The following is a 24356-nucleotide window of genomic DNA, read 5'->3' as shown; positions in this document are numbered from 1 at the left end:
AGTGGTTGCTTATGGCACTATATAAATAAAAAGTGCATATTTGGAGCACTAGTGAAGTCTTTAGAGCATTTTAGCTTATTTTTAATGTCTAAAGCTTGAATATGGATCTGTGTACTAATGAGTCTAACCGAAAGTTAGCTAAAAGCTGAAGGGTCTATTTGGATCTCTAGCTCTAAAAACTTTAGAGCATTTTAGCTTATTTTTAATGTCTAAAGCTTAATGTGAGGTGGACTAAAATTTAGAGCTAACTTTAGACCACCTATTTAGAGGTTTATCTCTAAAATTTAGAGTTTTAAAGTTTTGAGGGAAAGATCAAAAGAAAAAGATAGGTCATGGAATGGAAGAAGCTAAAATAACCTTATCAAACTAGCTGTTACAAGTGCATGCATATATCGCGATCCACCAAACGTGCTACAGTAATATCCTCTGGGAGAGCGATCGAATTATACGCAGCCAAAAGATTACACCAACCACGCGACCATTAATCTAATATAACCGTCATGGTCCAAATGGTAGGATGCGTGTTGCCTTGTTGGTTTGGCCAATAAAAATATTAATAATGCTGGCCAGGCACGTTGCTAACTCTTCTCTCGAGAAGTCGTCCCACCAATTGTTGGGGTGCACGGTGCAGCTCTTGCCGACCTGAGCCGCTGGAAGAGCGCCCGCTGCCGGAGGTGCTCGCGGAGGCGAAGCCAGTCGTGAACGCAGTCCGGCACGACGGCAGCGATGCACCACTGGACCCGGTGCCCGGCGTTGGGTACGCAGAGCGCGCCGTGCCCGATGCAGCCCACGGCCGCGTGCGCGTACGCGTCGGACGTCGGCACAAATGGCGAGAAGCGCTTGGCCTTGGCCACGCTCGACGCCATCTTGGTGTCCACGAACAGCGGGGCCTGCAGTCAGCCACCAGTAATTTTTGTCAAAATGAATTAGTTACTTGTAGAGTTATCCTAAGTTAAAGCATCTACGTTTGACTAATAAATTTATAAAAAAAGACAGATGTATCATTGTATACACCATAAAACATGTTATCATTTGTATTTGATTATTGGGTTCATAGATATTAATATTCTTCTACATAAAGTTGATTAATTAACAAAGATGCTCCAAGTAGTATGCCTTTTTGTTGGTTTTTTTACGAGTAAACCAGAAATATATTAACAGCACAAAGTTGTTAGAACCACTACAGCACTAATGGTTAGAGCACTGATTGCCCGAAGAATGGGACAATCATTTCTATAACTAGGATTAGTATACACTCCTGAATAATTAAGCTGATTGGTTTGTAAATCACAAAGTGCCTATCTTGCTAAGCTAGGGAGTCAGCCATCTGATTTTGGGTCCTTTTGATCCTGCGCACCACTGAGTTTGTTCATGATAATAGAGCAGCAGTGATTTAGGTATATGGCTTAATTCTCCAGTCAGGAGGATTGGAGAGATTGGGGCGGAATCTGCAGCTATGGGTTGGGCAGCAGCTCTGCTCAATCAACTCCAATCCCATCAGGCGACGCTATTGTCAGACAAGCAACAGGTGGTCCACTTCCTTAATGGCCTTTTTGGTGGTTGAGCCCGAGTCCCACAACCACTCACATGATGTCTGATATCGTCTATTCCAAAATGGAGTTCATTAGAGTTTTGTTATAAAAAGTTATGCAATTTTAGCATAGTTTATGAAAAAGATATAGGCATCTATCATATCAATTTAGTTTCGTTAAATTTTTACTGCCTATACAGAGAAGTTTGATTTAGGAGGAAACTAAAACATACTAGTATATTTTAGAACCAAACAGTATTTGTTTCCCTCCTTCATAGAATATAATTTAAACATGATTTGGACTTGTTGCGGTTTATAAGATCATACTTTAACCGATATTTTTTCTTCCAATACAAGATGTATATGCCAACAAAAGTTTAAACATTAAAAGTATTACTTTCTCTATCCAAAAAAAATAAAACTCTAGCATAATACCAAGTTAAAGTACCTCATGTTTGAATAGTCATATATACAAAAAAAAGTATAAATAGTTATCATATCAAATATGTATCATTAGATCTGTCGATATATTTTGATAATATACTTATTTATATGTTTTCATAATATACTTATTTTATATCATAAATATTAATATTTTTACCTATATATTTGGCCAAACTTTTGACACTTTAACCAAGAATGCACGTAGTACATTCTTTTGTGAACAGAGGTACTAGTACAGAATAGAAAGATAATATAGTCGATTTTATATAGTATTATATGTGATTATATATTTGTTGATTATAGGCAATAAAGTCTTGACTTTAAAATATGTGCAGGTCTTATATTAAGGGTGAAGGGAGTAACATCTATAGGAAATATGATAGATCATGGACTAAGGGCATTTCAAGGGTGAGCATTGCTCACCAGTATTTGGAAATTAGTATATTTCATCTGTCTCATATTAAATGATATTTTAAATCTCTCATGGAAACAAATGCTCAAGCCAAAAGACCGAAATATCTTTTAAGAACTCGAGATAAAGATGCGATGCGAAAATAGAAAGATGTATTGGAAAGTAAGAACAAATATTGTTAGAAAAAAGTTGATTGCTATAAAATCATCTATTTTGAGACGGAAGGAGTAATACAATCAAATAGCTCTACCTTTGTATTTTTTTGTGGGACACAAAAAAAATGTGATTTTGTCCATATAGCACATTATTGAACTCATCAACAATGCCTCCCGCGCACTGATAGAAATCCTAGCACTTCAGGCCTTGTTTAGTTGCAAAAATTTTTGTAAAATGAGCATGGTAGCACTTTAGTTTGTATTTGACAAATATTGTCCAATCATTAGACTAAATAGGCTCAAAAGGTTCGTCTCTCAATTACAGGCAAACTATACCATTAGTTATTTTTTAATCTATATTTAATGCTCCATGCATATGCCGCAAGATTCAATGTGATGGAGAATCTAAAAAACTTTGCAAAATTTCTCAGGAACTAAGGCTCTGTTTGGTTCCACCTTATTTTTTAAATTCCCATCACATCAAATGTTTGGACACATGCATGGAGTACTAAATATATATTATTTACAAAATTAAAAACATAGCTAAAAAATAATTTTCGAGACGAATCTTTTAAGCCTAATTAGTCTATGACACTAATTATCCAAGAAAACAAAATACTATAATACTGTTAAATTTTAAAACCTCTAACCAAACAATCACCTAAACAAGGCCTCAGTCTTCAGTAACCATGTGAGCAAGCAAGTAGAGGTGAGATGTAAAAACTACTATAGCAATTAAAACACATGTACCTGTTTCTAACCGTGGCAGTAAAATTATTGACCGTACAAATGCAAGGCTGCAAGCTGCTGCTGCCCCAGCAGCAGTTGTTGTCCCGAAAGAGAAGGGGTTGTTTTTTTTTTGCACACGTATAACAGATCATATAATGATATATTTAATCTTAAGATATAAATATAAGAGCATCTCCAACCATTTGGCAAAATTCGTATCTCAAATCTTATTGTTTGCCAACTCTCAAAATAATATAAGGAGACAAAAAAACTCTCATCTTCAACAGCTTGGCAAATTTTATTTCCAAAAACTCAAAAACCCGTTAACGAACAAAGAGGCCCACTAAGCAAACAAAGAACCCCGCTAAACGAACAAAGAGTCCCGCTAAACGAACAAAGAGCCCTGCTAAGCATAAGGAAAAATATCGATGTCAAGCACGGAGCCCGCACGCATATTTGCATGCTAGATAGTGAAATATGACAAGCTAGAAAAGACGGGGAATTGAGATGACAGAGTGTTGGAGATGATTTTTTCTTACTTTGCTAAAAAATTATGAATGGGAAGTCATTTGCTAAACTATTGGAGATGCTCTATTATCAAATCTGCAGTACTGAACCATTCTACTGCTAAAAGCATTTCCATGAGTTTAGTATAATTTAGTTGCTAAACTAATCAATTTAGCAAGTTAACAAAATAAATAGCAACCTTAATTTTTTGTTCTTCTCCAACAATCTCCTATAATAACTTTCTATTATTTTTTTTGTTTATTGTGTTATTCATAGAAAATTTGAAAAGAAAATTGCATCTAGTCTCAATACTGTACTAACGCGAGCACCGATCCAATCCCAACATTTGGCTTGGCCAGCTACGTATGGCCACCAAGGCATGCGCCGGCAAGGCGTGCCCAACTCCATATGCCTTCCGGCCAAAGACCAATAAACATTGGCGCAGGCAAGCCCTGGGCAGCGGCATTGGACTGCAAGGCAGCGACCATGGAGACAACTACATAGCGGTGGCCGCACCAAAGGGCGTCGGAGAAACACATCATACCAACAATATATCTCACAGCAAAAACAAACTCTCACACGAGAAGGTGACAATAGGTCTATGGAAGAGAAATAGTGAGTTCTCTTGACTTTGCAAATCTATGAGCTGAGAAGAATATTTGACAACTTTTTATTTTTAAAGAGCTCTTTTACTAAACTATTGGAAGAGATTTTTTTTCTCTTTTTGATAAAAATTAAGATAGCGAGTTGTTTTACTAAACTCCTAGAGATGCTCTAATTGTATTAAATATTACCACCCTAGTCCCAAATTATAGATTGTTTTGTCTTTTTCTCTAGGTCATAGCTTTTGCTATGCACCTAGATTTACAATATGCCTAGATACATAATAAAAGTTATGCATCTAGAAAAATCGAAAGAACTTATCAATTGGAACAAAGAAACTATATATGAATGAATATATAAAAATGGCAACTTATCTAAGTTACCTGACATTGGATATCAATCCCTTTGGTTCTGTACTCAACGTAGAGGCTCCTCGAGAATTGAGAAACATACCTGCTTGAAATTTGTACTCCAAATATTAGACATTTATCGTAAAGTTTATTGTGAATACTTTGCATTTTGGATAATATTGACACAGCTCTAGCCAGATCAAACACTATTTTCTAGTATTGGAACTTATTAATAAGTCTAATACATATATGAGCCAAAAACCTTTTTTTGAGAAAGATGTAAACGGACTTTTGTGTTTTAACAATATAATAGTCAAAGTTATAATTTACTAGTAGAATATTGCTAAATGATCAAGTATTTGAGATTGGATTACATTTACCCTTGTGTTAAAAGAAATTCAGTAGAGCTTGCTCGCTCGGTTCTAAGATGAGTGCACCTCTCGTAATTTAGGAGTTAAATATTAAGTTTGACTAGATTTTGTAGAAAAAAATTATTAATATTTGTAAGTCTTTGTAGGATTAGTATGAAAATATACGATGTGATTAATCCAATGATAATTATATACTATAAATCTTAGTACTTTTATATGTAAATTTGGTCGAAGTTAAATTTGTTTGAATCTCGGAAGTGCCAGGTGTAAACTTATTTTAGCACGGAGAGGGTTCCGCCGAACTAGAAAAAACATCATTCCTTGTGTAATAAAGAAATGAGTAGAGTACGGGGCTGGGAGGAGAACATGAATTGCAATAGGACTAATAAAATTCACATAAAAAAAAGATGCCAATTGATTACTACTGTAAATTATTACCGTTTGGTGGCGGCATAGATCGTGTAGAGGGGGAAGGAGGGTATGGCCTCCGTTGACCCAGATCCGATGTTGACGATTGTAACACCCTAAAATTTGCTTGCTTTTAAAATAGATGAATTTGAATTAATTAAATAATTTTTGTGAGCATTATAATATAGAAAAAAAAATAATAAATAAAGTTTGGGATAATAAAATTTAATATAAGTCTAGAAACATGTTGATGCATTCATGCTGCAGCACATATTTTTATGATGTGTGAATTTGTGCAAAGAAATTTATTCAAAATTCAATTTGAAAGAAGCTTTGAAAATTAGTTTGAAAAATTGTTTTGGAAAAAAAAAAAGAAAAATGGAATTCCTTTTCTCTCCCTTCTCTCTTATTCTCGGCCTGCTAGGCCCAACTCTCACCCGCGCCCCCTTTTCTCTCTTGGGTCAAGGCCCAGCCGATAGCCCCCTCCTTTCCTCTTCTCTCTCACCGCCATACGGGACCCACCTGTCAGATCCATCCCCTCCCTCCAACCGTTCCCGCGCTCCCATCACGGCAGTGAAGAAACCGTCGGCCGAAGCCGCGCGCCCCGCTCCCACTCTCCCACGTTCTCCCCGTGCCTCGCTCCCTTTGAGTCGTGCCTGAGCCCGCGCCGTTGCCCCGCATTCATTTCTCCCCCAGACCCCGCTCCCTCTCTCTCCCGGCACTTTGCATCTCGCCGAGCCGCCCGCCATCGCCATTAGCGCCCACTGTTTCTCTGAGGCCATCAAAAACCGCTTGGCGAGCTCCGCAACGCGATCACGAAGCCGTAGGTGCACCTTCCCCTCATTTTCCCGATCTCGGGGTTGTTCTTAACACTGCAGAACGCGCGCAGGGAGTTGCCGTCCGTCGGTTCGTGTGGTGTGCTCGCTCCAAGTTGTCCTCACTTTCGTTTTTGCCTTAGGTGAGTTCCCCTTGCCTCCCTCTATCTCCCCATGCTCTCGGATTTGAGTTTGGTGCTCTAGAACGTTGTCCCGACGAACTCCGGCGGGGCTCGGTCTTTTCCGGCCATGGAGCCACCGTGGTCTCCCTTCTGTTCCGGCCAGCACTCTCTCCCTCCCCCTGAATCGTTCCTCGGCCCTTAGATCTAAAATCAACGGCTATGATTAGAACTTACCCCTTCATGGGGATTTTTATTAAAGAGTCCCTGAAATCTTTACAAACCAACCCGCGGTCCAAAGCGCATAGGAGGAATACGCTTTTCAGATTGGAAAACGTAATTCAGTTCGGGTTGTTTCAAAAGACGTTTTCAGTAATTACCAAATTGCCACTGATTTTCTTTAGCTCATAAAATGTTCGTTTTAACTCTGATTTGACCCGTTCAAATTGCGTTAGATTCGTTTTCGCGAGATCTACGTGTTAGTAAACTTGGTTTAACAATTTGTATCATTTTAATTTTGTGACCCTATTTAATTAATTACTTTTCTAAAGAAAATGTTAGAAAATTCATATCTTCTCTGTTTTAGCTCCGATTCGATCCGTTCAAGTTGCGTTAGTTTTATAATTTCATAAGCTTCGCGTTGGTACCTTTGTTGGCTAGATTCACCACTGTTAGATTCCCTAGTTAATTACAAGTCCGTAAACTACTGTTGAAATCCCGTTAAAGCGTAACTTTCGCGTCGTAACTCCGTTTTTCGTGAATTTCCCGTTGACGTGATCGTAGCAGCACGTAGATGATTTTGGAAAACTTTTATTTAAATTTATTTACTGCTGGTGTACTGTTCTAATTATAATTTTGTTTGCTTCATGTATGTTTGTCCCCGATTGCTTGTGTGTTGATGATCGATGATCGAGTCTAGTCGGTGAGCTTTACTTCGGTAATCAAGATCAGAGCCTTGGAAGCAAGTAAGATCAACAGGAGCAATTGGATTCAAGGCAAGTATAGCATTTGGATTTTAATTCTATGACTATGATCTTGTGACTAGATTAATATAAAGCAACAAATGATAATAATGACTTTTTAGCAACTTGAGGATTTATTCGTAAGTGATAACCGGGATGAAAGTGCAACCATGAGGGCTATAATGGCTCTGGCTTTGGTCAAGTATGAGTAATTTTTCTAGCTTGTTAGAGGTTACCCGTGTGGCGCAAATGGGGGATAGCAGACCGTGGATTCCCTGCGAGTGGTAGAATCACACGGACTGACTACTGAAACCAAGCGGCCCTAACTTGTTAGACGAACCTTTGAAAGACTTCATAGTGATCCCTACCGACCTACCTTGGTAGTGGGTTACGAGGCTGATCACCTCAGGCGAAAGGGTAAATCATGACTCATGGGTAAAGATGTACAACCTCTGCAGAGTGTTAAAAACTGGTATACTAGCCGTGCTCACGGTCACGAGCGGCCTTGGGAACTCTTACATTAAGGGTGATGAATCTTGTGTTAAGAAACTCATTGATTATTGTTTAATGCTCTATATTATTTATGTCACATTGATCATGAGATTGTGGGATCTATACAATCTAGTTGTTATACTTGCGGAGTTCGTCATGGACTCACTCTTGCTATCTCCCCCACACCTCAGGAGAAGTTTTAGGCTTGTGATCAACCAGTCAGTTGGATCCTGTAGAGTGAGGTTAACACCCGAAGTTTGGAGTTCTCTTCCGTGTTTGCTGCCCAAGGTTGTCTCTAATTTATTATCTACGCTATATAATTTATGCGTTGTCCTTTGATATTACCTCTTATTTGTAGCTATATGTGAGGCTTGTCTTCTAAAACTCACATATGGTGCATATCTGATTTTGTTCTTAAAATCGGGTGTTACAAAGTGGTATCAAAGCAATACTGACTGTAGGACGCAAGCCTAGTTAGAATCGGACATTTTAGAATGCTTCTATCTCTGCTTACTTCTTGCTTTCACCTTAACCTTGATAATTGCTAAAATTTATGCTTACCTCTGCCCTATTCTGTTATAAAACTTTGTCTCTATTCTAAATCCTCCCACCTTGTCTATTTAGATGGCTCATAACAAGGAGACCTTTGGCATGAATGAACAAAAGGACTTAGAGATGCCACTCGTAAAAGCATTCGACAAGGAGGAGCTTCTAGCCATGCAAAAGCAAGTAGTGGAAGGAATGACTCATAATGGGAACTCTCAGCAGTGCATCTCAGGACCAGTGAAGAGACAAGTAGCAGAAGCTTGGAAAAATATGAGAACCCATGGAGGTGTTGGTAGTAATACGTCGGGATATCATGATCAATGCCATTGTTGTAGGCACTATGGTTTTCCTTGTCTTCGGAATAGGTCATCTAAAAAGGAAGTTAAGGTAAAACCAAATTGTGGGACTAATGAGGATAAGAAGAGGAAGGCAAAATCACTAGAGCCAGCATTGGGAAATGAACAACATTCAAATCCTAAGTTGTCACATTTAGCTTTGAACTCTGGCCATGAAAATCCAAACCTTGGAGATGAAGAAACTTCTCAAGCTAACCCCACTACTCATGAGGTATGCATAGATGGATGGACCATCACTTATAAAGAGTTTCAACCTCGAAGGATCAACCAAGTTAGGAAGAAAGCTAGCCAGACAGAGACAAACCTTCAGAGTCAGCGAGCTGATAACACACCGAGCAACACCTCAGTGGAAAACGATCTCACGAAGGATCCATCTAAGAAAAAGTGTTATCTCTGCCGACAGGAAGGACACTATGTAAAGTCTTGTCCACAGAAGAACCAACAGTAGTATCATGAAAGAAGCCACACTGTGTTTAAGATATAGGAGTTTGTGCCCTTGTGTAATAAAAACGCTAGTAGCGAAAGTCGAGTTTGTGTGCCTTGTGAACCTTTACTGCTTGGTTGAATTGTCTTTATGCTTATGTTTGATTTGGATCTTTGTAATGAGTGTAATGATCTTGTGAGTTTCTTCACAATTTCATTTAGTTTATATGTCTAAGGCATAAGGATTAATGACATAAATAGTTGGGTTTTGGTTTCTCTCTTGTTACCTTATCCTGCATTTCTAAAGTATCTCATCTTTATCGGTTTATTTCTCTGTTCTTGGATGACTAAAAATCATGAGAAAATTCTGGATGATAGTAGACTTCAGAATCTTTCTCTGACCGCAAGAATCACCCTCATAGCTATTATGGTTTGGAAGTTACAAAAACCACAAGACGATACAGATGTCCTGTCAAGAATCTGGACCAGTTTTGGTTGCCTGCTGTTTTGGACAAATATAACTATAGAATTTGGAAAAGTGTTCTATAGAAAGGTTGTAGCAAATTATCTAAGCTTTCTAGCGGTATAAGCTATAACCTTACTGGATTAACAGAACAAGAGTTATGTCCATTTTACTGCGCTGGTGATTTTCATATCGCGAGGAAAATCAGGATATTTGTTTCTTCCTTGCACATAATTTCCTTGGGATGTCAAAAGAGTCTCAATGCAAGACAACTTGTCAAGAAAAAGTGCAAGCTACCTTCCTTGTGCCTCCTAGTCGACCTTTCTTAAGGGGGGTAGTACCTTGATATCACGGGTTGATGCATTCTCAATTTATCTTGAAGAGAGTGTTGTCTCTTGAGATATTCTATGATTATGATCATCTCTCCTTCTCGTGCTACTGATGTTGGTCACCTGATGACAGGGAGTGTAGTGTCCCATGGATCAGGAGCCCTATATGATGCCTCTTACTGATACGTGGGAAGAGAATGATGATCCTGCCCTTGATGGATGTTATGAGTATGATGAAACTGAGTACTATCAAAATAATGGTACTGAAGAGCAAGTTGGAAGTGAAACAAATCAGAATCCACAACGGCGAAAGAGAAAGAGGAAAAGCCGTAAGAAGCCTACTCATGGAAATAAGGTGCAACGAGACTATATCAATGGAAGACTGAGAAATGTGGATAGGCATAACATTCATGGAGTTACCAAAGTGGTTGGTGGCTATATTCAAGTAGACTCAGTGCAAGTTTTTGCTCTGTTTGACCCGGGTGCTTCGCATTCTTTCATTTCCACCGACCTCGTAAAGACAATCGAGAGGTTGAAGTGCCCAACGAGGAAGCCTTTGTTAGTGCATACCCCAATGGGAGAAATACAAGCAGATCAAGTGTGCTCAAATATCAATCTGGTCATAAGCAATGAAAACTTCACTGTAAACCTCGTTGTGCTAGAGTCACTTGGTATTCCCTTGGTCCTTGGTAATGGATGGTTGTGTGCACACAAAGGAGTGATCTATGGTACCCAGTACAAAATGCTCTTAACAGCACCGTCAGGAAAAAGAATTGAGTATCATGGTGGTCCACTCCTACCTGATGAAGCAAATGCATATTAAGTTTCTATGTCTCTTGGAGTTGTAAGCTAAAAGAAATTAGTAGTCAAGATAGACTTTGGTCAATTATGAATAATAGTTCTTCAATGGAAATTTTGTTCACGAGATGTGACCTTGAGGTATAAGTGTTTAAGTTTGGTATGCAAGTTGTGAAGTTGAAAGGATTATCAAGATATTTTCCTGTTTCTCTCAGAGGATCGGAGCCTCTTCCGAATCTCGAGGACGAGATTCATTTTAAGGGGGTAGAATTGTAACACCCTAAAATTTGCTTGCTTTTAAAATAGATGAATTTGAATTAATTAAATAATTTTTGTGAGCATTATAATATAGAAAAAAAAATAATAAATAAAGTTTGGGATAATAAAATTTAATATAAGTCTAGAAACATGTTGATGCATTCATGCTGCAGCACATATTTTTATGATGTGTGAATTTGTGCAAAGAAATTTATTCAAAATTCAATTTGAAAGAAGCTTTGAAAATTAGTTTGAAAAATTGTTTTGGAAAAAAAAAAGAAAAATGGAATTCCTTTTCTCTCCCTTCTCTCTTATTCTCGGCCTGCTAGGCCCAACTCTCACCCGCGCCCCCTTTTCTCTCTTGGGTCAAGGCCCAGCCGATAGCCCCCTCCTTTCCTCTTCTCTCTCACCGCCATACGGGACCCACCTGTCAGATCCATCCCCTCCCTCCAACCGTTCCCGCGCTCCCATCACGGCAGTGAAGAAACCGTCGGCCGAAGCCGCGCGCCCCGCTCCCACTCTCCCACGTTCTCCCCGTGCCTCGCTCCCTTTGAGTCGTGCCTGAGCCCGCGCCGTTGCCCCGCATTCATTTCTCCCCCAGACCCCGCTCCCTCTCTCTCCCGGCACTTTGCATCTCGCCGAGCCGCCCGCCATCGCCATTAGCGCCCACTGTTTCTCTGAGGCCATCAAAAACCGCTTGGCGAGCTCCGCAACGCGATCACGAAGCCGTAGGTGCACCTTCCCCTCATTTTCCCGATCTCGGGGTTGTTCTTAACACTGCAGAACGCGCGCAGGGAGTTGCCGTCCGTCGGTTCGTGTGGTGTGCTCGCTCCAAGTTGTCCTCACTTTCGTTTTTGCCTTAGGTGAGTTCCCCTTGCCTCCCTCTATCTCCCCATGCTCTCGGATTTGAGTTTGGTGCTCTAGAACGTTGTCCCGACGAACTCCGGCGGGGCTCGGTCTTTTCCGGCCATGGAGCCACCGTGGTCTCCCTTCTGTTCCGGCCAGCACTCTCTCCCTCCCCCTGAATCGTTCCTCGGCCCTTAGATCTAAAATCAACGGCTATGATTAGAACTTACCCCTTCATGGGGATTTTTATTAAAGAGTCCCTGAAATCTTTACAAACCAACCCGCGGTCCAAAGCGCATAGGAGGAATACGCTTTTCAGATTGGAAAACGTAATTCAGTTCGGGTTGTTTCAAAAGACGTTTTCAGTAATTACCAAATTGCCACTGATTTTCTTTAGCTCATAAAATGTTCGTTTTAACTCTGATTTGACCCGTTCAAATTGCGTTAGATTCGTTTTCGCGAGATCTACGTGTTAGTAAACTTGGTTTAACAATTTGTATCATTTTAATTTTGTGACCCTATTTAATTAATTACTTTTCTAAAGAAAATGTTAGAAAATTCATATCTTCTCTGTTTTAGCTCCGATTCGATCCGTTCAAGTTGCGTTAGTTTTATAATTTCATAAGCTTCGCGTTGGTACCTTTGTTGGCTAGATTCACCACTGTTAGATTCCCTAGTTAATTACAAGTCCGTAAACTACTGTTGAAATCCCGTTAAAGCGTAACTTTCGCGTCGTAACTCCGTTTTTCGTGAATTTCCCGTTGACGTGATCGTAGCAGCACGTAGATGATTTTGGAAAACTTTTATTTAAATTTATTTACTGCTGGTGTACTGTTCTAATTATAATTTTGTTTGCTTCATGTATGTTTGTCCCCGATTGCTTGTGTGTTGATGATCGATGATCGAGTCTAGTCGGTGAGCTTTACTTCGGTAATCAAGATCAGAGCCTTGGAAGCAAGTAAGATCAACAGGAGCAATTGGATTCAAGGCAAGTATAGCATTTGGATTTTAATTCTATGACTATGATCTTGTGACTAGATTAATATAAAGCAACAAATGATAATAATGACTTTTTAGCAACTTGAGGATTTATTCGTAAGTGATAACCGGGATGAAAGTGCAACCATGAGGGCTATAATGGCTCTGGCTTTGGTCAAGTATGAGTAATTTTTCTAGCTTGTTAGAGGTTACCCGTGTGGCGCAAATGGGGGATAGCAGACCGTGGATTCCCTGCGAGTGGTAGAATCACACGGACTGACTACTGAAACCAAGCGGCCCTAACTTGTTAGACGAACCTTTGAAAGACTTCATAGTGATCCCTACCGACCTACCTTGGTAGTGGGTTACGAGGCTGATCACCTCAGGCGAAAGGGTAAATCATGACTCATGGGTAAAGATGTACAACCTCTGCAGAGTGTTAAAAACTGGTATACTAGCCGTGCTCACGGTCACGAGCGGCCTTGGGAACTCTTACATTAAGGGTGATGAATCTTGTGTTAAGAAACTCATTGATTATTGTTTAATGCTCTATATTATTTATGTCACATTGATCATGAGATTGTGGGATCTATACAATCTAGTTGTTATACTTGCGGAGTTCGTCATGGACTCACTCTTGCTATCTCCCCCACACCTCAGGAGAAGTTTTAGGCTTGTGATCAACCAGTCAGTTGGATCCTGTAGAGTGAGGTTAACACCCGAAGTTTGGAGTTCTCTTCCGTGTTTGCTGCCCAAGGTTGTCTCTAATTTATTATCTACGCTATATAATTTATGCGTTGTCCTTTGATATTACCTCTTATTTGTAGCTATATGTGAGGCTTGTCTTCTAAAACTCACATATGGTGCATATCTGATTTTGTTCTTAAAATCGGGTGTTACAACGATGCACTACTGCATACGGAGGCTTTGCCGAGAGCCACAGACTCTCGGCAAAGGCAATCCTGCTCTCGGCAAAGCCTTTGCCGAGAGGGACTCTCGGCAAAGCCCTATCGGCACATCTCTTATCGGCAAAACGGTCTTTGCCGAGAGTCATTCATCGGGCTCTCGGCAAAGAGTTTGCCGAGAGGCAAACCGAGCTCTCGGCAAAGAAAAGTAGTCGTTACGGCTGTTGGCGGTTGACGGCAACTTTGCCGAGAGCTACCTGACCAAGCTCTCGGCAAAGAAATTTAATTTTTTTTTCCTGGGAAAGGTCTTTGCCGAGAGCTGGCAGGAGAGCTCTCGGCAAAGTATTTAATTTTTTTTTTAAACCTCTTTGCCGAGAGCCTCCAGAGGGCTCTCGGCAAAGCTGGTTATTTTGGCCATGCAGGTGGGCTTCTTTGCCGAGAGCCCTGGCCCCGGCTCTCGGCAAATCGACCATTTTTCAGCTTTGCCGAGAATCTCTCTCGGCAAATCGACCACTTTTTCAGCTTTGCCGAGAGATGCTCTCGGTAAATGGACCAAAATATTTTTTTTCTATTTTTTCATCCAATTTCTACTGAGAAGATCATATGACACATATATTTTCAGAAAATAATATATTTCACATCCAGGAGCCTATAGCTCACATAATCGACATCGATGACAATATATACCACATAAATGATTATTTCCATCACTTTGTCCATCGTAACAAGTTCAAATACTCCAAACTAAAGTCACATACATCCAAACTAACTCCAACATGTTCAATAACCACATTCCACAAAGTTCACATGTTTAAACAAAATAAATCCATCACCACATACTCCACATACTCCAAACTAACTGCATCTCAAGCTAAGTCGACCTGACTCACTGTGAAGGCCCCCAATTGATATGAGGGACACCTTGGCCGCGTACCGCAGGAGAGCCATCATCTGGAGGTGTCGGCGAGATGGCAGGTGTTGGAGAAATGCCAGGTGCCGCGTTTGAACCCGCTGACGGAGGCTGCACAAAGGAGAACATAGTTTATTAGACAAGATGACGGCAATAACTAGTTTAGGACTTACTTGTGTCATTGAGTTTCCTCACAGGAGTATTAATAGGAGTAGTAAATACATGAGAGGGTGGACGTGGAGCCAGTAGCGTAGCTGGAAGGGCTACACCCGTTTGGGCCCCAACCGACTGTAGGAACGCTATCATATCTGCCATCTGTTGCTGATGGGCAAGCTGGTCGGCCTCTCGCTGGCGCTCTTGAGCCTCCAACCGCTCAGCCATCCTTTGCTGCTCGGCCCTTGATGCTTCGAGCTCAGCCTACAACATTGGAAATCAAATGTTAGAGTAATGCAAAGGTAACAAAAGCAACGCGAAGTAGAACTATTGAAAAATGACGAACAACCTGGAGTGCGTCGACCCGGTGCTGTGCCGGCTCCGGCCGTGGGCGTACGGGTGGGCGGATGCTCACGCTCGTGGTCGATGCTCGGATCTGGGAGAGGGTGGGAGTAGTCGACCTGTCGATGACGCTGTTGCCAATCCAGTAGCGCCCATGCTTCTTGCCGCCTCCTATCCTCATGACAAGGTCTCCATCAATGTCATCGGTGGATGGATCGTAGTCCGGGCCATGGACCTGCCTTGCCGCCTGCGCGTAGGCGGTGACCTTGTCGTAGACGCCCGCGTTGGTGTACGCCTCGGGCGGGTCGTCCACGCTGAAGGAGACGTCAGACGACGCCGGGCCCTTGTGGGACATGCCATACGCGGCGAACAAGGAGCAAGGCTGTCCCCCGTGTGCCGCCGACTGCGAGAAAGATAGCAACAGGGTTACAAATGAGGCATAATTGAATGAATTGAAACATTACCACGTACCCATGCTTGTGCGTATCCAGAGAGGCTACGGTTCCCCTGATGGTGTGCTACACCAGGCATACGTCGACGCCTTTCCTGGGCCGCCCTGTGCGCCTCACGAAACACGGGGTCCAGCCACTTGTCCACCATCGCCTCCCAGGCGTCAGGACAGTTAGCGCACCACCAGGCCCTCATCTTCACATCAAGTATGTTACATATAAGAATATGAAACAATGCACTGATAAAAGGCTAAGGAATCAATATGAGAATCTACCTCTTCATCCATGTACTGCTCACGGGTCAAATCTATTTCCCTTGCCTCCGCCTTGGTCTTCCTCTGTCCAAGCCTTGTCGCATAGTAGTTGATGACGGTCTGGACGCGCACGTCGTAGTGCATCTCACTGACGCGCGTCCTTGCAGACGCGGCAACCACGGTGTCGGCATAGTCCTGGTCAATTCCATCCTCTAGTTTGAAGTGGCGCTGCATATAGACATGGCATTATTGCAATGATAGACCAAAGATGCAATGTATTGAGACTTGTAGTGCGAGGAAGACTTACCCAGAACTCCTTGATAACCTTATTGGCCACATTGCCTTCTTGCGTGTCGGTGGCGGCCGCGTAGTGAGCAAACGTGTAGGCCGGCTCCTCCTTCCCCGCGAACTTGACAATTCCAGGGAAGTGTTCCCTGCACAAGAGACCTAGGATGCTGTTGACATGGCGAGTGCCACCACGTGCCCCTGACACAATAGTCCAGTTCCTGTAAAAGTCATTAAGAAAACATTTAAGTTTATATCTCCATGATCAACATACCATAGGAAGTAGTAATAGTATGTAAGTAACTTACTTAGTCCCCTCGGGACGAATCACAGCGCGTAGGGCTGGGTGTGGTGGCTGAGGGAGGGACGCGGGTCCTCGCAAGTAGACGCTCGACGTAGTCGAGGAAGTGCTACCTGCAGTCCTGCCCTCTGCCCCTGCCTCCTCCTCCTCCTCCTCCTCCTCCTCCTCCTCCTCCTCCTGCTCCTGCTCCTCCTGGACCCTCTCAGCACCTGCCTCCTCCTCCACCTCGTCCTCCTCCTCCTCCTCTACAGGAGGCGTCACAGGAGGAGGAGGCACCGGCTGGCGGCTCCTGCGTCCACGCCTCCTCTGAGACGGCTCCGGAATGTCCTCTTCAACTACGTGTTTGGGTTGAAGTTGTAATCTTCATCGTTCGGTATAGGTAGTCGGCCATGTGGCGATACCTTGTGCACAATGTACCAACCCTTGAGATCAACATTGGTTTGGCAAGCATAGGAGAGATAATAAACCTGTGTGGCCTGTGACGCCACAATATACACATCTTCTCCTAGATAGGCAGAATCCTGTCGAATTTCGACAAGGCCAAGATGAGGGGTCTTTCTTGTTACTGTAGGATCAAACCAATGGCATTTGAATATGACAGCACGAAGATTTGTGCGTCCATAGAATGAAATTTCAAACATTTCTTCAACTCTTCCATAATAGTCTAGGCCATCAGTGCCAGGCGTCAAAACTCCACTATTTGTGGTTCTTCGATTGGGCCGACTTCGCTCATATGCTGATGTGTGAAATCGATACCCATTGACATCATAACTAGTATATGACTTAACCTTAAAGGCTAGGCCGCCGGCAACCTGTCTGAGCTCATCACTCATAGACGCATCGGTGCGGGACTGCAAGTTCAAGCAGGATAGATCGCTCTATTAGTTGAACATACGAGGTACTGAATAAAAAGAGGTATTTTCAACAGTACCTTGGTTTTGAACCAACCAATGAAATCAGGGCTCCCTGGCCCCGCACCCTTTGAGAGAAGGGTATCTAATTCTTGCGGGGTAGGGTCCCTTGCTTGTTGCCAGTACTGATGAAGAAATTCCCTGTAACGAGAATCGAGGTTAGAAGGAGAATTCTAAGGAATTATTGAAACTAGTCTGTTAAGAACTTACCCAATGTACGGGTCCACCTCGTCAAGGTTGGTCAAGACATATAGCATGATACAACGCCAATCTTTCATCGTCAATTTCTTTGTGGTTGGTGCACTTGCCCTTCCAAGTTGCCCTCTGAAAAGGCTTAGGGTCGATTCATTTTCGTCTTCATTGTAACGAGGGGTTGGATTATGCACGCTTGGAAGCATCTCAGAATAGTACAATGTTGTGAAGTTTGAAACCTCCTCCAAAACGAATGCACTTGCAATGGAAGCCTCAATTTTGCCTTTGTTTCTGCATTTTTTGCGAACAGTCTTGAGTGTTCTCTCGACTGTATAGCACCAATGGCCCTGCACAGGCCCCCCCATTCGTGCCTCATACGGAAGGTGCAATATCAAATGTTGCATCGGATTGAAGAAGCTGGGTGGAAAGATCTTCTCTAGCTTACAAAGCAAGACAGGTGCCGCTTTTTCTAAGTCTTTAATCACGGTCCGAGATATTTCCTTAGCACAAAGCTGTCGGAAGAAGAAGCTCAACTCTGCCAACACTATCCATACACCCTCAGGGACAAAGCCTCGAACCATCGCCGGAAGAAGCCGCTCAATCCATACGTGAAAGTCATGACTCTTCATCCCGTTGACTTTTAGAGTACTTAAGTTCACTCCCCTCCTCACATTCGCTGCATACCCATCAGGGAACATTAGCGTCTGAATCCATTGAAGGACTTCCCTCCTTTGTTTGGCAGTCAAGACGTAATCAGCCTTAGGTCGTTTCCAATTCTTTCCGTTTGCAGGAGGCCGCATCTCTTGAGTTGGCCTATCGCATAACGTTGCCAGGTCCACTCTAGCCTTAGGGTTGTCCTTTGACTTTTCAGTTTCCATCAGGGTTTCCCACAGTGCCTTGGCGACATTCTTTTCAGTGTGCATTACATCAATGTAATGTGGCATAAGAAGATCCTTATAATAGGGGAGCCTCGTCAAGCCCGATTTATGAGTCCACATATGATGCTCATTATACCCTTCGAAACGATCAACTCCTTCCTCAAGCATGAGAGCCTCTATCTGATCATAAACCTCAGCACCAGTGAACATTTGCGGTTGAGGATCTGTCACTACGACACCTTTCCTAAAGTTCTTAATGTCATGCCGAAATGGATGGTCAATAGGGAGGAATTGACGGTGTTGGTCAAATGACGAATACTTGCCACCCTTGTTGAGCCAGATGAACTTCACACGATCCTTGCATAATGGACATGGGAATTTACCGTGAACACACCAGCCACAGAATATACCGTACGCTAGGAAGTCATGTATGGAGTACTGGTACCAAACATGCAATTTGAAGGGCTTCTGTGTAGCCCGATCATATGTCCATACCCCTTCGTTCCAAGCACTGATTAATTCATCAATCACAGGCTCCATGAACACACCCATATGTTTCCCTGGGTGCCCAGGAATTATCAACGACAAGAATATGTGCTTACGTCGGAAGGCGACACCGGGGGGGAGATTGAGTGGGATAACAAACACAGGCCAACATGAGTATGGGGCAGCCATCAATCCATAGGGATTGAACCCATCTGTTGCCAGCGCAACACGCACATTACGAGCCTCTTCTGCTTTGTCATGGTGAATTTTATCAAAGTGGACCCATGCTTCACCATCAGCCGGATGCACCAGCTTATCAGGATTGTATCGTTTGCCCTCTTTATGCCACGTCATCTGTTTCGCATATGTCTCGCTCATGTATAGCCGTTGGATCCTCGGAACGAACGGGAGGTGGTGTTGGACTTTGACGGGGATCGCAAGTTGTTTCTTCTGGCCATCCCCAGAGCCAGCCTCTAGATATCTGGAGGAGTTGCACTTTGGACAGTATTTTGCATCCTTGTAATCTTTCCTAAATAGAACACAGTTTTTTGGACAGACATGTATCTGCTCGTAGGGCATCTTAAGTCCAGCAAGGAGTTTCTGGCACTCGTACAAGTTCTTTGGCAGAACGTGGTCAGTTGGCAGCAGGCTACCAACCACAGTCAGCATTACATTGAAGAATTCTCGACTCATGTTAGCATCGGACTTAAACGCCATCAAGCGTCCGATGGCATCGAGCTGACAAATGTCAGTTTGACCGTGAAGAGGTTTCTGTGCTGAAGACAACATGTTGTAGAACGCCTTTGCACATTCCTCGGTCTCCTCATCTGCACGTCCATCAAAGAACTGTGCCTGCTGATAGTCATCTAACATGTCTGCGACCCCGGCATCATCATCAACATGCTCGATGCGTGGTCTGACGACCTCCTCTCTTGTCCGATGGGCTTCACCATGGTAGACCCACCGAGTATAGTTCGGCATAAATCCATTCTTCAAAAGGTGTTGACCCATTCTTATCTTGTCTTGCCATCTCCTATTTGCACATTTCATGCAGGGACACAACACTCTATTGCTTCCTTTCGTAGCCGGTCCAAATGCACTCTCCAAAAAAGCCTCAGTCTTCGTGAACCATTCATTGGTGAAATCAGTCTGACTTCTACGGCCCGTGTACATCCACTGACGATCATCCATCCTCTAACATATATAGCGACGAGTAATGTGACTTGCAGATAAAAGGTGTACCTAACATCTAATAGGATAGGATAGGTCCTAATCCCACCCGCGTATGCGTAGTAGGGTTAGTTTCCATAGTCTGCTCTGATCCGAGACAGAATTTCGGCAGCACCTCCCCGCTGTTCTCCAGATACACGTCCTACCATGGAGAGTGTGTATCCAAAGAACAACGTCAAGGTGGTGCCGAAACTCTATGTCGGATATGAGCAAACCATGGAAACTATCCCTACTACGCATACGCGGGCTGTCCAAAGAACGTGGACAATCCGAAACTGATACGGTCAGAGAGATATGCAGTAATCTGCATACCTCCAACCGTACCTATTTCGGACGGGAGACGCCTAACTGGGTCACGTGATCTACGACAAGAAACCCTAAACCCTAAAAAAGAATGCAGGTAAAGTAGAAGATGCGGGACGAGAGGGTATACCTAGTGCGAAGGTGTAGCAGAGACACTCCGGGTCCGCTCCTATGCACACACCTCTCTGCAAAATGAAACACACATTTAAGGTCAAATTTTCGGCAGCACCTCCCTTGCGTGGAGAGGAACCCAAACCCTGCAAAAGCAACGACACGATGGCCGGTAACCACAAATCATGTCAACCGAAAAGGCACGAAGGCCGACACCATCCACCATCATCAACACACTAACACCACATGTATATCAAGTCACTACTAACTACTAACTACTATTAACTAATAAAACTAAAAACTACTATAACTACTAACTACTAACTACTATTAACTAATAAAACTAATAACTACTATAACTACTAACTACTCTAACTACTACTACTAACACTACACACACTAGTACTAACACTACTGACCATTACCTTGGTGGCGGTGGAGTTGGCCGACGCGGTGCTCCGACGACGACACGGATGGCCGCCGATGACGAACAGCTCCGGCGGTGGAGCCCCTCCTCTCTCTTCCTCCTCCTCCCTCCTTCCCCTGCCTGCTCCTCCCTTCCTCTTCCTCTTCTGTCTCCTCCCTCTCGGGTGGGGGGCTGGCGGTGGGCACTGGGCACTGCGGGTGGGGGGCTGGTGGGGGCGGGTGGGAGGTCGGCGAGGGCGGGCTGTAGGGGGCGAGCTGGGTGGCAGCGGGGAGCGGCGGGGGGACGCCGCCGGCCCGGACGCGGGTTGCGGGCAGGGTGGCGGCGGGCAGGGGGCGAGGTGGGGGCGGAGTTGGGGGTGGTGGGTGGCGGGACGGGAGACGGGTGGAGGCCGCCGGCACGGAGGCAGAGGGCGGCGGGTCGCGGCCGGGAGGGGGCGGCGGGTGGCGGTGGCTGCTGGCGCGGCGTGTGAGTGTGTGTGCGGAGTTTGCGGGCGGGTGTGGTTGGGCAGGTCAAGTGAACCGTGATTTGCCGAGAGCCAGATCAAGGCGGCTCTCGGCAGAAGGAACGGTGTTAACCCCGTCAAGCTCTTTGCCGAGAGCTCTAACCAGGCTCTCGGCAAAGAGTCCACTATGCCGAGCGTCTGCCTATGCCGAGAGTTGTGCTCTCGGCAAAGACCTGTTTGCCGAGAGTATTTGTTCACCGAGAGTGACTGTTGGCAAATTTCGTGTTTGCCGAGAGTCCGATAGGATGCTCTCGGCAAACTTTAAAGCTCTAGACAAATGTACTGTTTCCCGTAGTGATGGCGCCCCTCCGGCGAGCCACCATCCCTGGCAGCACCGCCGCCGTGACCTCGGTCAGCGCCCACAGGTTCACCCGTATCATCTTCACCCACGCGTCCACGTCGAACTCATGCAGGTACACGGCGCACGGCTTCGCCACGCCGGCGTTGTTGACCAGGACCCCCACTTCAAGCCCGTCCACGGCCTCGCGGAGCCGCCGCATCGCCTCTTCACCTGCCGCCAAATGTTTATCACACCATCAGCGCCTGGGAGTGGGAGCACGCAGTTGTTTTGTTACAACAGAAACAGATTCGATCATGCGTATCGAGTTTGTTTCATTTCACCTTGAGCCGTGGAGACGACGGAGAGGTCGAACACGACCGTCTTGGTCTGCACGCCGGCGTGAGTCTTGGCGATGGTGTCCGAGACGTCCCGGAGCTTGTCGGGGTCGCGGCCGACGAGGACGACGTTGAGGCCCCGGCGCGCGAGCTCGAAGGCCATGGATCTGCCGATGCCGGATGTCGGCCCCGTGACCACGGCCCACGCGCCGTAGCGGCGGCGAAGGTCCGTCGGCCGGCGCACCAAGTTGGGGAGGCCGAGGTAGGACAGCAGGCGAAGTGTGACGGCGCCGAGGTAGAGGGCGCCCAGGACCGCCAAGAAGTGGAACCATGGATATCGCTGCAGCTGCTGGATGTCACTAGGGTGGTGGACATCCATGTCTCTGAGACTCTCAGGCGGCAGACTCTCTCGGATCCCTGTTGTGACTGCTCTCGCTCCTCTTGTTTTGTGCGGCAACACTGTTAGCACGCGCCTCTTTCAATGAATGTGGACGCACCATGCTGCTGAATTTCTGTGAGCCTTATGGAACTTACCATAAAACAATGAAATATGTAACTTTTTTTATGTAACTTACCAGTTAGCAAAGCTCTTATTTCATCGAGGCATAGGAATTACACCCCACAAGGAGATCCTGTTTCGTGCTATATCCAAACCTTGATGGTCACAAGCCCTGCATATTATACATTTACTAGGTAGCACATCCGTGCGTTGCTACGGAACAACTAAACTTCTCCTACAACTAAAAAGAACAAAAGTAAGACCACCATATGGTGCGACTTTTTTTTGGGTCGCTACCCCCGCCCCGATGTGCGATTCAAACCCGTGCGTAGTAGGAGGTGGAAGGGTCAAAATTGAATAAAAAACAAGATAGGATTCCTGATGCAAATTTACAATACAGAAATAAAGAAAAAGAAAAGATTCCTCATATAAAATCTCAGTCATGTAAAGGAAACAAAATTAATCGCACGCTCTAAAGGAAAAAATCGCGCACGGTACCAATCCTCGCCCGACGCCCTCGCACTCGCCCTCGCCCAACGCCCTCGCACTCGCCCTCGCCCGACGTCACCCCTCTCCCTCGATCGTCCTGGGTCCTCGCCGCCCTCGCCCTCGCCCCCGACGCCCGACGGCCGACCTGCGTTGCCAGGTCTGGAGAGTCGCCCTCGCCGGAGAGTCGCCCTCGCCCCCGACACCGTCGCTCTCGCCTCCGACGCCCGACCCGCCACCAACGCCGTCGCCCACCGTCGCCCTCGCCCTCGCCCCCGACGCCCGACGGCCGACCTGCGTTGCCAGGTCTGGAGAGTCGCCCTCGCCCTCGCCCCCGACACCGTCGCCCTCGCCTCCGACGCCCGACGCCCGCATTCCCTGGTCTGGAGAGTCGCCCTCGCCCTCGCTCCCGACGCCCTCGCCGACCTGCGCCTTGTCCTCGCCCGACGCCATCGCACGACCTGCGTTGCTAGGTCGCCCTCGCCCGACGCCCGAGCCCGACCTGCGTTGCCCACCTCAGCCCTACGTCCGTCCATGAAGCCGTCAATCCGGCGTTTTTACAGTCCTGGAGTCGCCCTCGTCTTTGCGTTTCCTGGCCAGTCCACAACCATAAAACAAGGTGAGTTAGACAACTGAAATCATGTCAATTGGAGTTACACGTTCTTGAAGCACATACAAAACTGTGTATTTTGAAAACTGTGTATTTATACACATCATTTTGTTTCAAAGTAACTAATATTAATTGTAAAATTTTAGACTGGGGGTGCAGCTATTCAAAATAAAAATTTTAAAATACACAGTTCAAAGTAACTAATATTAATTGTAAAATTTTAGACTGGGGGTGCAGCTATTGAAAATAAAAATTTTAAAACGGCTCTTTACACAGCTTGCAGGCAGAGAAAAATATGTTGTAATAATGGTTGGTAGACAAGAGAATAAATTGTCAGTTACACAAGAAATTTCTAAAATAATGCTCAGTAAATGTTCTCTGTTTTGTTTTCGGATCAGTACATAGTTTTGTTCCCTATAAATTAGCGGCCAAAATAGACATGCTAATTGCTGTAATTTATGGTCTTTTCTTTGATTCTTCATTTCACATGCTGCCACCTAGCAGTCACTATTTTCCTTTGGATCGGCGGGACACATAGTTGGGATGGACACGTCAATGGCAAACAGTGATCGTGTACCTCTCGGGGACCTTACAAATACAACACGTCGAGGT

The 24356-nt window shown here is 44.6% G+C and overlaps 1 protein-coding gene across 1 annotated transcript; it reads right to left on the bottom strand.

The window, feature by feature from the left end:
• Positions 579-22528, bottom strand: LOC8072816 (very-long-chain 3-oxoacyl-CoA reductase-like protein At1g24470). The gene is made up of 5 exons (XM_002436864.2): positions 22156-22528; positions 21836-22045; positions 5541-5619; positions 4765-4834; positions 579-890 (listed from the first exon to the last, which is right to left on the bottom strand). Exons 1-5 carry the CDS (start codon positions 22526-22528, stop codon positions 579-581), a joined length of 1044 nt encoding a protein of 347 aa, XP_002436909.2.

The sequence above is a fragment of the Sorghum bicolor genome, chromosome 10 (assembly GCF_000003195.3).
Source record: "Sorghum bicolor cultivar BTx623 chromosome 10, Sorghum_bicolor_NCBIv3, whole genome shotgun sequence".
In the NCBI taxonomy this organism is placed as follows: domain Eukaryota; kingdom Viridiplantae; phylum Streptophyta; class Magnoliopsida; order Poales; family Poaceae; genus Sorghum; species Sorghum bicolor.
The sequence above is the reverse complement of the archived record's forward strand: the minus strand, read 5'-3'. Positions and strand labels throughout refer to the sequence as shown.

Excerpts from the sequence above, each read along its gene's own strand:
- LOC8072816 (XM_002436864.2), bottom strand. The coding sequence starts at position 22,528 with ATGGATGTCCACCACCCTAGTGACATCCAGCAGCTGCAGCGATATCCA. Across the intron at positions 22,046-22,155 it reads CGTCGTCTCCACGGCTCAAG|GTGAAGAGGCGATGCGGCGG; the intron begins GTGAAATGAAAC and ends ATTTGGCGGCAG. Across the intron at positions 5,620-21,835 it reads GGTGGCTCGCCGGAGGGGCG|CAATCGTCAACATCGGATCT; the intron begins CCATCACTACGG and ends TTTAGGGTGTTA.